We start from the raw sequence: 13,875 nt of genomic DNA on the forward strand, positions 1-13,875 counted from the left end.
TATCGAGGAGAGTTTATCACCAGCGCTGAGTATGCTGTTCGAATTTCATACGGAGGTTTGAAGGTAAGACAAAACCAAAAAAGGTCACAAAGTTCGGCCTAAGCGTACTCTCTTTACCGTAGGTGCGCACAAAATCTAGTAATTTTGGTAGAAGCTTTCGGTGGAATGAAAAACTATGCTTCGTAGGAACATATCCATCACCCAATCAAATCATCGGCATAGACCTACTGATGACTAACTGTTGCTATATAAATGTAAAATCGTCCAAGGATATACATTTCTCGTCCTTGGCTAAAAGAACAAACGATGTGTGTAAGTAAAAATTGAGTCATACAGCACTATTGGACATTTATTTAGGTAAATGCTTTCGTTTCAGATAACTTGCCAACCTTTGGCCCTGCATGGGTACAGTTTTACAGTGGAAACCAAGACTCACAGTACGTTGGTAGACTGTTGATTGCGATCAGTACTGAAATATTGTCCATTCAATCTGTGCCGGCGCATAAAACTCAAATTATTCGAATGTATGAACCACTGGCGGAAACCGACTACTGGGAAGAACAACAGTTCGTAATTAGGTTCCGAATCATAAGGCTGCAATTATTCAGTCCATTGCTACCATTGCATCGAATATTGGTTTACCTTAGCTGTGCAGATATTCATTCTAAAGCCAAAACTTTTCACATGGAAAAAATGACATTGTCGCGAACGTCACAGTTGGTCAATGTTGATGGTACTGAGATGATATTCACTACTAAGGTGCAATTACCAGATTATAGACATAAATACTTTATACAACATGTTCTTATCAAGCTGTGCGATAGAGTCAGTAAGTTGAGAGACTTGATAGAAGGTGCTATGTTGAGTTCCAACGAGAAGAATACCTTTTTCAGCAAAAGAGGATTTTTTATCCGTTTGCTGGAACAACTAGAATCAGATTTTATTGTGGCTTATGACAAAATATTAGAGTCCAAGTACAAACAGCATACAAAATTGGATCAAGTGCGAAAGAGTCACGTCTTACAACAACTGGTGAGTGCTACTAAAGAACTTAAGAATTTGAATGTAAATATTATTTTATTTATTGAACAATTCCAGCTATCGACGAAATCCGAACTTTATGTTTTAAAAACAACTTTTAATGATTCTACGAATTCCGATGAAGTATCCCATGTCATACTAGAATTGGACATTATATTAAACAACTTATCGAAGTTAACACATGATGTAAGAGCAGTAATGAAAACTAAAATCACCTGAAGTCATAAATTTTATTCATATCTTCTTCAAAAGGAACAAAACCAACATCCAGACGTTTTGCTACATATGTCCCGGCCTGGGCATTCATCGGTGGATGCAATCGCACGATTCAACATGCTCCATTACCTGCAACAGGCAAACCCTTCAGGCCCATCGGGTTTGCAGTGTGGTAAACGATGCACAACTCTCCCGAGATCAATCCAATGCAATCACTCGTGTCCGGATCTCTGCGGTTGCATTTACGCCAAGTTGGACTATGAGTTGGAAATCGGTACGGAGGAACAGCAGGAACTGATAATACCGGAAGATCCCTCAAGGAAAGTCGCTGACGTACAGTGGCCGATTGACAATCACCCGTCATCGAAGTATGTGCACTGTAAGGTGCACGTGTATCAAGGGCGGATTTTTACTGGATTTCTGGACACCGAGCAGTTTAAGGTCAAGTTGACCGTTTTGTTTGAAAACGACGAACAGGCACTGTCGGTAATTTAATTTTGATTATATGATTAGAGTTTTTTTTTCTTCTTATAAAACTTTTTATCGACAGTCTATTCCCAGTACATTGTCTCCATGCTGGAATGAATCAGTGGAGTTTTTGAACGTACCATTTACCATGTCTTCCATGGCAAACAACGAGTTAAGTCAGAAATGTACCATTATGTTCATTTTGCAATGCCGAGAAAAGGAAACGGTAAGAAAGTTTGCTTAAAATTTCTTATTTCAATATGCATGTTAACAACGACAATAACATCCATAATCTGTATACTAAGACCGGCTCGATGGTGTAGGCGACACCAGCGCCGGTCTACAAACGGCTGGACTGGGGCTCGAATCCCATGCTGACCGCTTCCCCGTAGTGGAGGATTGACTATCCATCTACGTGGAATCAGATGGCGTGACCTAGTAGGTTGTTAAGTCAGTAAGAAAAAGTATTTTTATACCAACCCTTCTTTACAGGGAAATGCAAACTACCATTACGGGTACGGAGGGACAATTTTAAAGAATAGCGTAAGCGAATATGGAAATCAGCAAAAATAGATACAGATTCACCAAAAATAATTATGGAAGCGTGTGTAATTGATATGAAAAAATGTAAACCGCCTGTCGAATTTCATATTCCATATGACTTGCAAGCGCTTCCTTAACTATTTATGGTGATTTTGTATATATTTTGGTTCACTCGCTTCGATGTATTGGGTGTTTCTATATCAATGGTCGAGATTTTTATATTCGTTTGCGCTGTTCTCTAAAGCTGACTCACCGCACCCTATCATTTATTATTTCATGTCACCCAAAAAGGAATGTAAAAGAGAAAAGAACATCTTTGATAACTTATTAACTGTTTTGTTCATAGGAAAGGAGCGCAATCGGTTGGTTGGAATCATCAATAAAATTGCTGCAACCAGAACAGCAAACTGTCGACGAAGGAACAGATTTTGGAGAACAACCAAAACCATATTTACAATGGATTCCCCTCTATCTAAAGGGATTAAAGATAGCAGAAATTTTAGTTTCCAGCAATGTACTTGAGGTGCGTCTTTTCCCGTAACATAGTTAATAATAATTATATTGTATGAGACATTGTTCCTACAAACGTTTTACCATCCCGGGTTCTTCTTTACAAAAGAGTGATGGAAGAACTGAAACTGAACGATTGCTTGTCCATAATTTACCACCAGAAATTGCACCTACTTTGAGGACATTTAGAGTTCGAGTACTGTTTGTTGGCTTACGGCAAATACATCTACATTCGTGCAGAAAAATGAAAAAATCACGCATTTTGATAACATTGGGAGATGTAAGCATTATGAGTGGACTTTCAGGAACAGCTTATGGCAGTAGTGCTAATTTTCCAGAAGGTTACGAAAATCGTTCGGTGGTAAGTGAACTTATGGTTCAGATCGAAGCAGAAATTTGTATCAGTTTTCTTTTTCTGTTTTTCCATAGCGTCTTCCAATAAACCCAAACTATTGGCCTCTGATGATTCTCAAACATATCGATTGTACCGATGAAAAACATATGAAAATCATAGGAAATGCAATCGTAAATGCTTCGGAGCTATCAGTAGACAGTTCGATACCATCAGAATCTGTTACAGATAACTCAACAATTATCGAAATTTCTCAGGAAGAGAATGAGACCGAATTTCCCGTGAATATCGCAAATATAAATCCATTGAATATTGCCAGTCATTGGTCTTATGCTCGTGATGTGATAAAGAAACAGGTTGATATCTTAAATGCTGCCAATAGATCCTCGAAAAGCATTAGTTCCGAAAATTTGGATCTCACATGGTGGACAAAGTTTTACAACAGCCAGCTTTTACAGAATAATGAAAAATATTCTCTAAAGGTAAGTGTGAACTTCACAAATTTGATTCTGTTTAATTATTCCTATTATAATGGATCAATTTTCGTATGCAGATCTATGACAAAGAATTAGAGAATATACCCGAGTTCAACAGGTTCAAAGATTGGAGTGGCAGCTATTCTCTTGAAAAAGTGAAACACCACAAGAAAACTGCGTTTGTGAAGAAAGTATACGGTGCCGTAAAGTGTCAAATTCAAATCTCTTCCCTAGTGAAAACATCGAAGGAATTTACTATACCGTAAAAATCCTATTAGCCATCGTCCAATATTAGTAATCTTAATTATTACCTATTTTCAATTTTAGTATGGAAAGTCAATTGTTTTCGACTTCGAATCTCTTGGAAATTGTAGTTATCGTTTACGTTGTGCAAGCTTTGAATCTTACGTCCCGTGATATCATGTCGGAATCAGATGCATACATCGTACTTACCTATGGGAAACAGCGTGTTCGAGATCGAGCTTTTTACATTCCCAATCAAGCATCGCCAGTGTTTGGCAGACGGTTCGAAATGCGTGGTATTCTGCCAAGGTAAAGTTTAACTATGATTAAAGCTAATTTTGTTGTGAAGGATACCATAATAAAGCAACAATTTTTTTCTAACAGAGATGAAATGTTACATCTCTCAGTCTATGACAGAGACTTTGCTTCCTCGGACGATCTTATCGGAAGCACCACCGTTGATATAGAGGATCGTTTTCGGAGCAAACACTTGCCATCGTTTGGATTGCCCACGCACTATACGTCCAGAGGATACAACAAATGGCGCCATCAGTTGAAACCTTCCGAAATGTTACTGAAGCTATGCGAGCAGCATGGAGTGGAGAAGCCGCGTATAAAGGGAGGCAAGATCATCGTTGGAGGGCAAGAATTTGGGGCCGATTTTCCCCTGGATGCAAAGGAATGTCACACGGAACAGCTGTGCTTGCTGGCGCTAAACAATTTCAAGCACGTTGCCAGCGGGTTTCCCTTAACTCCAGAACACGTGGAAACGCGGTCATTGTACCATCCCCAGCGAGGTGGCATTGAGCAAGGTAAAGTTCAGCTATGGATCGAGCTGTACGAACCAAATCAGCCCCATCCGCTACCACTTGACATTACGCCCCAGCCTCCGAAACCTTACGAGCTACGGCTGATCGTCTGGAACACGGCCGATGTGATACTAAACGAGCGTAACATTTTCGGCACAGAGATGAGTGACATCTACGTTAAGTGGTAAGCATAAGTCCTTCAAGGTAATGTCCGCCAAGGAACGGGGTCGATGACATTGTCTCGTGTCGCGCGTATCGTTGCAGCTGGCTGCAGGAGTTCACGGAAGCTCAGTATACGGACGTTCATTACCGGTCGCTTACCGGTGAAGGAAACTTTAACTGGCGCATGGTGTTTCCGTTCCGCTACTCACCCGCGGATGGCATGGTAGGTATCATATCAACGATCGATTCCAGAATTTCGACCGTTGACCTCTTCCGCTTCTTTAACTTCCAAACGATGGATTTAAGGAGGGAGAGAGAGAGAGACAGTTGGCTACCCCGGCAACAGTGGAAATTTTTAGATAACTTTGATAATTAAGATTTTATTACATTTCTAGCTAGTGATCCGCGGCAGAAAGGCTTTCTACGAGCAATACGATACCGAGCTCAAGTATCCTCCGGTGCTGACCGTGCAGATTTGGGATAATGATGCGTTTTCTGCGGATGATTTTCTCGGCACGATGGAGCTCAATCTCATGCGCCTACCCGTGCCAGCCAGCTCTGCCGATGCGTGTAAACTTTCCCAAGGCCTATCATTAACAGGAACCGGAAGCGGTACTGGCGGTCGCCTGAACTTGTTTGTTGAGCGTCGTGTTAGAGGTTGGTTCCCAGTATACGGCAAAAACATGTCAAGCATCGATGCCACCGATCAACAGTGTGACGTTTCGCTGACGGTAAATATTCTCCTCGAAGGTGTTTCATCAATCGCACAGCAGCCATGAACTTTTTTAATTAAATTACCTTTAATTTTTCCATTTTTCGGTACTATGGCTTATGACAAAAACAGGGTAAAATCGAGCTGGAACTGGAAATCCTTAGCAATGAAGATGCCGTCCAGAATCCGGTCGGAGTTGGTCGCAAACCACCGCAACATCTTCCCGAACCTCTGTAAGTATGGTTGGCGACTAAAAGGAAAAAGGCGAAACACAGCAGGAAGAATGGCAATCGGAAAAAGAATTAAATTCCTCGGACAGATAGCTTCGTTCGGTCGCGCTGGTAGCGTGAATCCGTACAACACAAAATATCCACTCCAAATACGCGCCAGATATGTTGCTAGGTTGTGAAAATGTGGCGTGGCTTATGGACGTTCGGTAGATTTCTATGGATTCGATGTGATTCCATTTGTCTCAATTAATGGTAAATGTTGCTGACCACACAGTTCCTTTTATTGGCCACAACAGAATAATTGATACAACTGTGTAGTAAACAATGTTCTGCGTTAAACATTTTTTGCTATAAGTCACGCTTTAGAAAAGAAACCATGCAAGAGAGTAGCAAATATTTTCTCTTGAATACACTTAAGCATACAAAACAATAGTTTCCACTGTTATTCTGATACCTACAGCGCTAATTCGCTCGATTATGACAATCCAATGGCAAAAACAGCATTGTTTAGTAAACAAAATGTTCGAAGCAAGTGTATCTGACTGCCAGACTGGATGCTGGGTGCTAAATCTCTCTATCACTTCCCAGCATTCGATAATCATTTTTGTTTTGTTCGTTTCCGTAGGCGTCCGGAAGTGTCTTTCAACTGGTTACGGCAGCCGGCAAAAACGTTCAACAAGCTGCTGTGGCCACGTGTGAGGAAATCATTCATTTGGATCGGTACGGTTGTGTTGCTGTGTTTGCTCATTTACGGGCTGGTGGTAAATCTGCCAACGGTGTTTATGGTGCGATCGCTTGAACAGCGTCAGTCATTTGAACGCATATTGTCCGATGGATAACTGTCTGAAGCGTGCAATTATTATCGTTTTCTGTAATGTTTTTTTTTTTTTTTTCAATTAATAGTTGTGTTGTTGTGTGAAAAACTAAAATAAATAATGAGATTTACAGAAAACGTTACATTTCACCATCCTTGCCAATAAGTATTCTAAGAGGCGCTATCTTAGAAGGTGGGTAGAATTTTTGAACGTAATCCAATGGCGATTGAAATCGTTAGGAAATTCGATTTTTAGAAATTTCATACTATTTTGAACTGAAAATTATATAAATTCTTCTTGTATTCCATAACTCAACACGAAAAACAACAATACGCCCGTTTCGTTCGTGACGAAAAAAACAATGAAGCTCTTTTGTTATTTCTTATAATATTCTCTTACATATATGAAATAAATGGGAAATGCCGTTGTTTCATGCGTTAAAATTTATTCATGGAGGCGCCTAGTGCTTTATACAATGCTCTAAAGAGTGTAATAAACAATGAAAATACAATAATACAGGACAAGATAAAAACGTATTTCAGATGTTGATAGTTCGATGAGCCACCACCAGGGTGGCGCCGGTCTTCACACGGCAAGACCGGGGTGAAATTCCCGTCCGGCCCGTTTCGCAGAAGAACTAACTACGAGGTCTGACAATAAAGTAAGGTCTCCAACGCTGCAACTTCGCCGAATCACGCGCTAGGCGAAATCTGGCAACACCGCCGTGTTCCTTGGTTCCCCCACTACCACTTTGCTGCTGGGTGAGGCTTCCCCGACCGCTCATTCTTCATTCATTGACGACTGCTCGGCTGAGCAGCCGTCAACGATGGAGGTATCCCTCGCGTCAGCGTCCAAGTGCGAATTGCGTTCTGTAATACGTTTTTTGAGTGCGAAAAAGGTGACACCTATTGAAATGCATCGTCAACTAGTTGAAGTTTATGGACATAAAAAACGTGTATGGACATAAAAAACGTGCGTAAGTGGAGCCGCGAGTTCAATTCCGGGCGCACTAATGTTCATGACGAGGAGAGAAGTGGCCGACCGTTGGTCTCGGATGCGATTGTTCAAGCAGTGGAGGCAGAAATGCTCAAAAACCGCCGTGCGACAATTAGGGACTTGGAAGAGAAGCTTGGAGGAGTGTGTAGCAGCGAAACAATTCGTCATATCCTTGTGAACAACTTGCAGTATCACAAAGTTTCTGCCCAAAGGGTGCCGAAACAGCTGACCGAAGACCACAAGAGGTCAACACCCGGCTGCGCGAGGCGGACGGAGAGTGGTATTCTGCCGGCATAGACAAGTTCATCGTGCGGATGCGCAAGGTGTTGGAAAAAATGGCGATTATGTAGAAAAGTAGCCAAGACCTTGGCCTTTCCAACGGTGTATCGCTTTTTGTAAATAAATGTCATTTTCTATGAAAAAAAAATTGGGGACCTTACTTCATTGTCAGCCCTCGTATTTAACTACAACAACATCAACAAGTCAGCAAGGCTAGTAGTAAAAAACTACATGGCCGGTGTGACCTATACGGATTTATAATTAGATAGTCACAAAAGAAGCTTACCTACAGATAATAATATTCATGGAGTAACCTATGAGGCATTGCGAGTCATGCCTCAAAATAACAAGTGTTGTGGTCTTATGGCCAGAGTTCTGGCATTCAATAATTTTAGTGAAAATAGTGCTTTATACCAACCACGAATTCCAGTTGGTTTCCTACCTTTTCTACATATATAAAAGACGGTTTTGTATACTAACACGGTCTTGTAAAACAATTAGGCTTCGAAACATTTTCAATCGGAAGGAAAATCGCTGCTAGTAAGTTAAAGAATTATAGCAATGCGAACAAGTTTTTTTTCTCCTATAAAATAAAAATTAAAATACTCCACCACATTCTCTAGTGCCAATAAGATACGACCGAAAAGAAGCATTAGAGAAACGCTGTAAATAGCTTCAGCTTAGAAACTGACCATGCAGGAACGTTTCCCATTGCTTTTTAAATTTTTACTTGGCATTCACCATTAATTCTGGCATTTATAGCGATTCTAGGAACCAACGAAATGGAAAGCAATTTTTTTGACTCAAAAAACAAAGGAATAATGGTAAAAGACGCGCATAGTAACATATTTTTTCCTAGAAATCCGTCTCTAAGCGTTGGTGAAGAGCGTTTAGGGCAAATTTTGGGCTTCCAAGGGAGTAAATGAGTAAATGAAACAGGAAAGGAATTTTCAAACATTTTAACATGTGGTAATTTTGCATGGAAGTTTACAAAATTTGTGCCAAAGAAAGCTAAAAAGAAACATTTTTTACAGATAAGATGTCTCATTTCGTTTAACTATCCAAAGTAGCGAATTCTTCGTTAGTTTATTCTACGCCTAACATGTTATTTACTTAACTAGCTAGTAAATGATTTGACACGTCCTTTGGCGAATAGTTTGTCTGCCATACACACCCTAAAGTGTCATGTTACATGGTAAAAATAACCGACAGTACTTTTCAAATTGGCTCACCCTTTAAGGGAATCGATTTTCTCTACTAACGGAAAATCTGGCAAGTTGACGTACGCAGCGTATAGGTCTCACATCAAATTGTCCATTATGAATGGAACCGTTGACAGATTGAGCAGCTTGCAATATGGGTGAAGTCACATGCAACAAGTTTTTCACCCACAGCACAAGGGACGATTCGAATCGAAGCCAAAAAAAAAAATAACGGGAAGAGCACAACCTGTCCCGGGACCCATTAAAATAATGACCGATAAGATCGGCGGCCGACAGTTCCCTGAGAACGTTCGTCAGGGAATAGACACTGAAACGTTACTTTGATAAATGGACAGAATTGACGCGAAATTCTTCCCGTGGGTTGAACTCGATGCACGCGTTGTTCCACTGTTCGTGGGGAAATCAAGTTTGTATGCGGGTTTGACTGGTAAAAGATGGCTAGCGGCACAAACTGTACATTTTGTGCAGTTGCTGGAATAGTTGTGTAGCAATTATAATAAAAATGTTATAAATGATTGACAAGCGCTTAGCCCACTACATTTATTGGATGTAATAAATATGCTTTTGCTGCTCTGCCTCTACTAAAGCTGCACGTAAGACACTGTCTGCGCTGTCTTGGGCGTAATCCTGCGTCCGAATGACAGCGTCAATAACAGCGTCATGTACATCGCTTGAAGGAAACCTTATTTCATCAAAAGCACTAATCATGATGGTGGTTTCGTCAGTTGATACAAGGCATTCGTTTGGATTCCGAATGATCGCTCCTCTTATCGTAATCATTAATCTATGCGGCCCGGTACAGGCTGACACCGTGCCCGGCGTACGTTTTGCCCGCCGGCAGACAGTGAAACGATTCCTACCAGCAGGCGCTAAATGATGTTTTCTTTGCGACGCGTATGGTTTATCTTGCACGAATATTCTTCCACGTGACTCTCCCCCGTTGGCAGTGGAATCAAAAGTGCTTGGGCTGTGAAATGTAAACCGAAACATCCGCTACGCCCGGGGTTTTTTGCCATATGTTTGCTTTCCCCTGGGCGTGGGACACCATTCGATCTACCCATTCGGGTGCGCTGGAGGACGAGGGTTTCCACTAGGTTTTTTCTTTTCCCCCCAGTATATTACTACGCACACATCAATCCCCACCGTTTCCTGGTTCCCTCCGTGTGGCACAAATGCAGGAGACGGGCATTTTCTCGCCTCGCTCTAATCATTTGCTTAATTTAACTCGTTCCCGTGGCATTGCGGCAGTGTTCCGTCAGCCGCCGGACATGCCGAACGCACAGGACTAACGCGCTAAATACTGTTGCAACTTGTAGCTGTTAACTATACTGGAAGAAATTGTAATACAGTGCAGTACGACACGGTGGGTTTTATATGTGCAAAAAAAAAATCATTGGTGCAAGTGTTTTTGATATGAAATTAGTTGCAGAAGATTCGCTGTGAATTTGCCTGAAGCAAATTAAGCTTTTTATTCAAGTTTTGTGAAGAAATATTTGAATATTAGACCATAAAATGTGAAAACATGTGTTCAAGTGGGTGTGAAATGGCTTAAAAGTTACAGGAGAAAAAATTCGCCTCATTGTTTGTTTTAAAGCAAACCCTGAACGCAATAAATTAGTTGTCGTAGTGCCGTTGTTTAAATTATATGTCGTGTCTAGGTGCGCTAAAAGGAAGTTTGAGTGAAGAAAAAAAAGGTTGCAAAAGTGCATTTTGAAGAGTTCCTTATGCACAATTAGTAACGTTGCGTGATCAGTGTCGTGTGCGTCAACTATTTGTTACAAACGAGAGTTTTATGGCATACAAGCAATTTTATGGAATTGCAAATTGTGTTGAAGGATAAGATGATGAAAAAAGAAGCAATTGAAATTACTCGAACTGAGTATTATGTGAAATCTTAAAAGAAAAAATGCAATCTAAACCCAAATGGGTTTTCATTGTTGAACGACTTGCTTTTATAGGGAACAGTTATGTTAGTGAAAAACTTAACAATAAAACATATTTTTGAATTTATTTTTCAAAATATAATTCTCTCTTCATTCAGTGTGTATAAATAGGTTGCAAAATATTGAATTTTAAACACCTTCAAGGAACCAAAAAGCAGTTGACTTTGTTCATCAACCATAAATCTGTGTCCCCCGTATGATGCTTCAGTGCATCAAAGCTGATCGTCAATGATGCCTACGCCACTTTACCTAATACACAGTCCTCGATCAGTTCGATCGGATACGGAACAAAATCTTCCCACCTGTGACGCGAACCAAGAGGAGGAAGATCTTCAACAAACGCAAGCCTTTAAGGTGAGGCTGGTACCTCCCTTGCGAATGGAATGTAATTTAAACTGAACGTTTCGCAACGACTTACAGAACTGGCTGCTCTCGCGGTTAAAGCTTCCCACCGGTCATGGAATCCAAAATACAAAGGTGAACCAAATCAATGCACACGATACTAATGAGCTGCAGGCCATCCTAACGCAACCGGCCGAAGCGGAAGTATGTCTGCTGAGTGATAGTCCCTACCGTATACTTAGGGTGAGTAGAGGAAAAATAACTCGTCTTTAGATATTTGATCCGTGCGTATCCGTGTGTCCGTGTCCGTAGGTTGATGGTGGTTAGGTTAACAGTCATCGATTATCAGCCCGCAATTAATTAGCATCCCTAACGTGAGTCACCCGCGTGGCCTTCGTTGCCTAACTTATTAATGTTTGAAATGTGCGTGATATAAAATCTTCAATTTTATCCCATTAGAACGTCCTGATCAAGATGCTAAAATTCACCCTTTTTTAATGTTTTAAAATTTTAATAGGATCAAACGAGCCATATTACACGGTTTTCGATTATGATTGCATCATGTTGTCCAATTTGAAGTATGTCTTTGATCCGCATCATTACTTTTATTGTAATGAGGGGTTTGGGTTATTAGAAAAAGTTTCACATTCAATCATGATGTCGCGGTGATTTCTGTAACTCGTTCAAACTTTAACCGATCGCGTGGAGCTAATGGATCCACGTGGCTAGAAATGATTGCTCCAAAATGCTTTACATAAGGTCCTTATCGTTGAGTTGGGTCAGTGTATTCCCAGTAGAAAGTTTAAAAAATATATCAAGCGTGCTGGAACATTAGGCTCCCTTTTGGGAATAGCGGGAAGCAGCAGCACGGTTTACAGTCCGTGTTTGTTGCCTTTCGTGGAAAATTAAATTCTATACCATATCTGCACCGATGGCCGTTGCCCGTTGCGAGCCATTTCAATGCCAAACCAATGTTTCCGAATGGTTGATTCCACCGAAGCGTAATTTCTGTACGATCCACGACGATACACAGCCATAGTAGCAAAACGGTTCGAACGTTCAGGTGCATCGAGCCAGCGGCGGCAAGCTCTCTGATTTTAACCGCAAGCACCGCCAAAGGATGCTCTTTGATTGATGGCAGAGAGTATGACCACTCTCCAGGATTACTTCGTTTCTCGTGCTCTTGCAATCTTAACCGTTTGCTGTATATCTTTCTATTGCGAGGGCTTGCATCTTCCTTCTCGCTTCTCTATGTTTACTTTGATTCTCTCAGCATCCTTGGATAGGGATCCTGCAGAACAGACGCTCGGTACTATAAAACACCTATCGCTAGGTCTTCTACCCTCAGTCCTAGTGTGGTTCGCGATCGTATCCGATGTGTTTGACAAACGGCACGAAACTGAACCACTCCCCGGTGTAACGGTTCATTAGTTTAAGGATCAAAGCTCTTTCATCGATGAGTGTAACATCTTGCGGGAAACATCAACCATTTCGAATGGAAGTGTTATTTTGTGCGCCAAGTGCTACAATTTTCAATGTTATTCACAAAACGCGATACAGTTTGTGTTTGTGATTTGCGTGTGACAAGAGGGCAAACGAAATCAAACCATAAAAGCTACTGCTCGGGAGGACAAGCTTTTATGACACTGACAATAAACCGTGATAGTTGAGCGTACGTGTGTGGTTTTACCTTCAATTCAGCGACATGTAATCCCTGGGGAGGATTATAATGTGCGGCGAAACATACAAAATTAGATTCTCTCAGTATGCAGGCAGTGGCTCGCGGCTTCTAACAAATCTTTGGAACAAACACTTGTGTGGGCTTGAAGGGAACGTTTCTGAAAGCTTCATGTTTTGTATAAGTTTTCATAAAAATAGAAACATTTTCAAATATTTTTTAAAATTTAAATCAATTAAAATTGTGAGTTTTAGAATTTATCTAAATTACAAAAATGTGTAGTCGAATAAACAAAAAGTTTTTGTGAAAAAGTTATGTGATATGTGACAGTGACCAACCAAATTTCAGAACTACATAGATGTAAGCTAGTTATTCGAACTCTGGAAAATAAATCATGGACGAACATTGAGTGTAGCAATAATGGAGATAAGAAATCAAATCTCCTTATTACATTACATTCAAAGTATATTTTTATCCAAAAATGCAATAAATTTTCCGTATGAAATATTGGCCACTTCTATCCTTGCTGCCAAGCAGTTACTTATGAAGATAATTGATCAATGACTAAAGTTGATTCATCCCTCGGTCGTTTGCGGTAGATAATTAATCAAACGCAGCTCTCTTCTGATTGAGTGTTATTAATGGAAAAGTATAAGTACAGTTCAGTGATTCTTTTATTCGCATGAAGTGTAAATATTGTGCTCATTTGTTTGATAAATATTCAAAAATTATAGCCCTTCGATTTAATTATGTGTGAACACAAACGTTGAATGTCCTTAAAATACTGTCACCGATCAACAACAAGTTTCCGAGTATTCTACCGCTTCAGAGTGTGTC

General features: G+C 40.5%; 1 protein-coding gene across 1 annotated transcript; it reads left to right on the top strand.

Moving 5' to 3' along the window:
- The first annotated feature begins 1,307 nt into the window (after window positions 1-1,307).
- LOC126561522 (fer-1-like protein 6) lies at window positions 1,308-6,601 on the top strand. Its single transcript, XM_050217727.1, has 12 exons — window positions 1,308-1,743; window positions 1,808-1,951; window positions 2,615-2,795; window positions 2,871-3,139; window positions 3,208-3,612; window positions 3,684-3,868; window positions 3,934-4,158; window positions 4,234-4,842; window positions 4,923-5,043; window positions 5,216-5,551; window positions 5,665-5,765; window positions 6,388-6,601. Exons 1-12 carry the CDS (start codon window positions 1,327-1,329, stop codon window positions 6,599-6,601), a joined length of 3,207 nt encoding a protein of 1,068 aa, XP_050073684.1. The 5' UTR covers window positions 1,308-1,326.
- The last annotated feature ends 7,274 nt before the right edge of the window (window positions 6,602-13,875 follow it).

The sequence above is a fragment of the Anopheles maculipalpis genome, chromosome 3RL, assembly GCF_943734695.1.
Source record: "Anopheles maculipalpis chromosome 3RL, idAnoMacuDA_375_x, whole genome shotgun sequence".
Lineage (NCBI taxonomy): Eukaryota > Metazoa > Arthropoda > Insecta > Diptera > Culicidae > Anopheles > Anopheles maculipalpis.

Bases quoted from the DNA above. Each gene is read 5' to 3' on its own strand.
- LOC126561522 (XM_050217727.1), top strand. From the start codon at position 1,327: ATGTCCCGGCCTGGGCATTCATCGGTGGATGCAATCGCACGATTCAAC. The intron at 1,744-1,807 runs GTAATTTAATTT...TTTTATCGACAG, and splicing joins ACGACGAACAGGCACTGTCG to TCTATTCCCAGTACATTGTC. The intron at 3,613-3,683 runs GTAAGTGTGAAC...TTTCGTATGCAG, and splicing joins ATGAAAAATATTCTCTAAAG to ATCTATGACAAAGAATTAGA.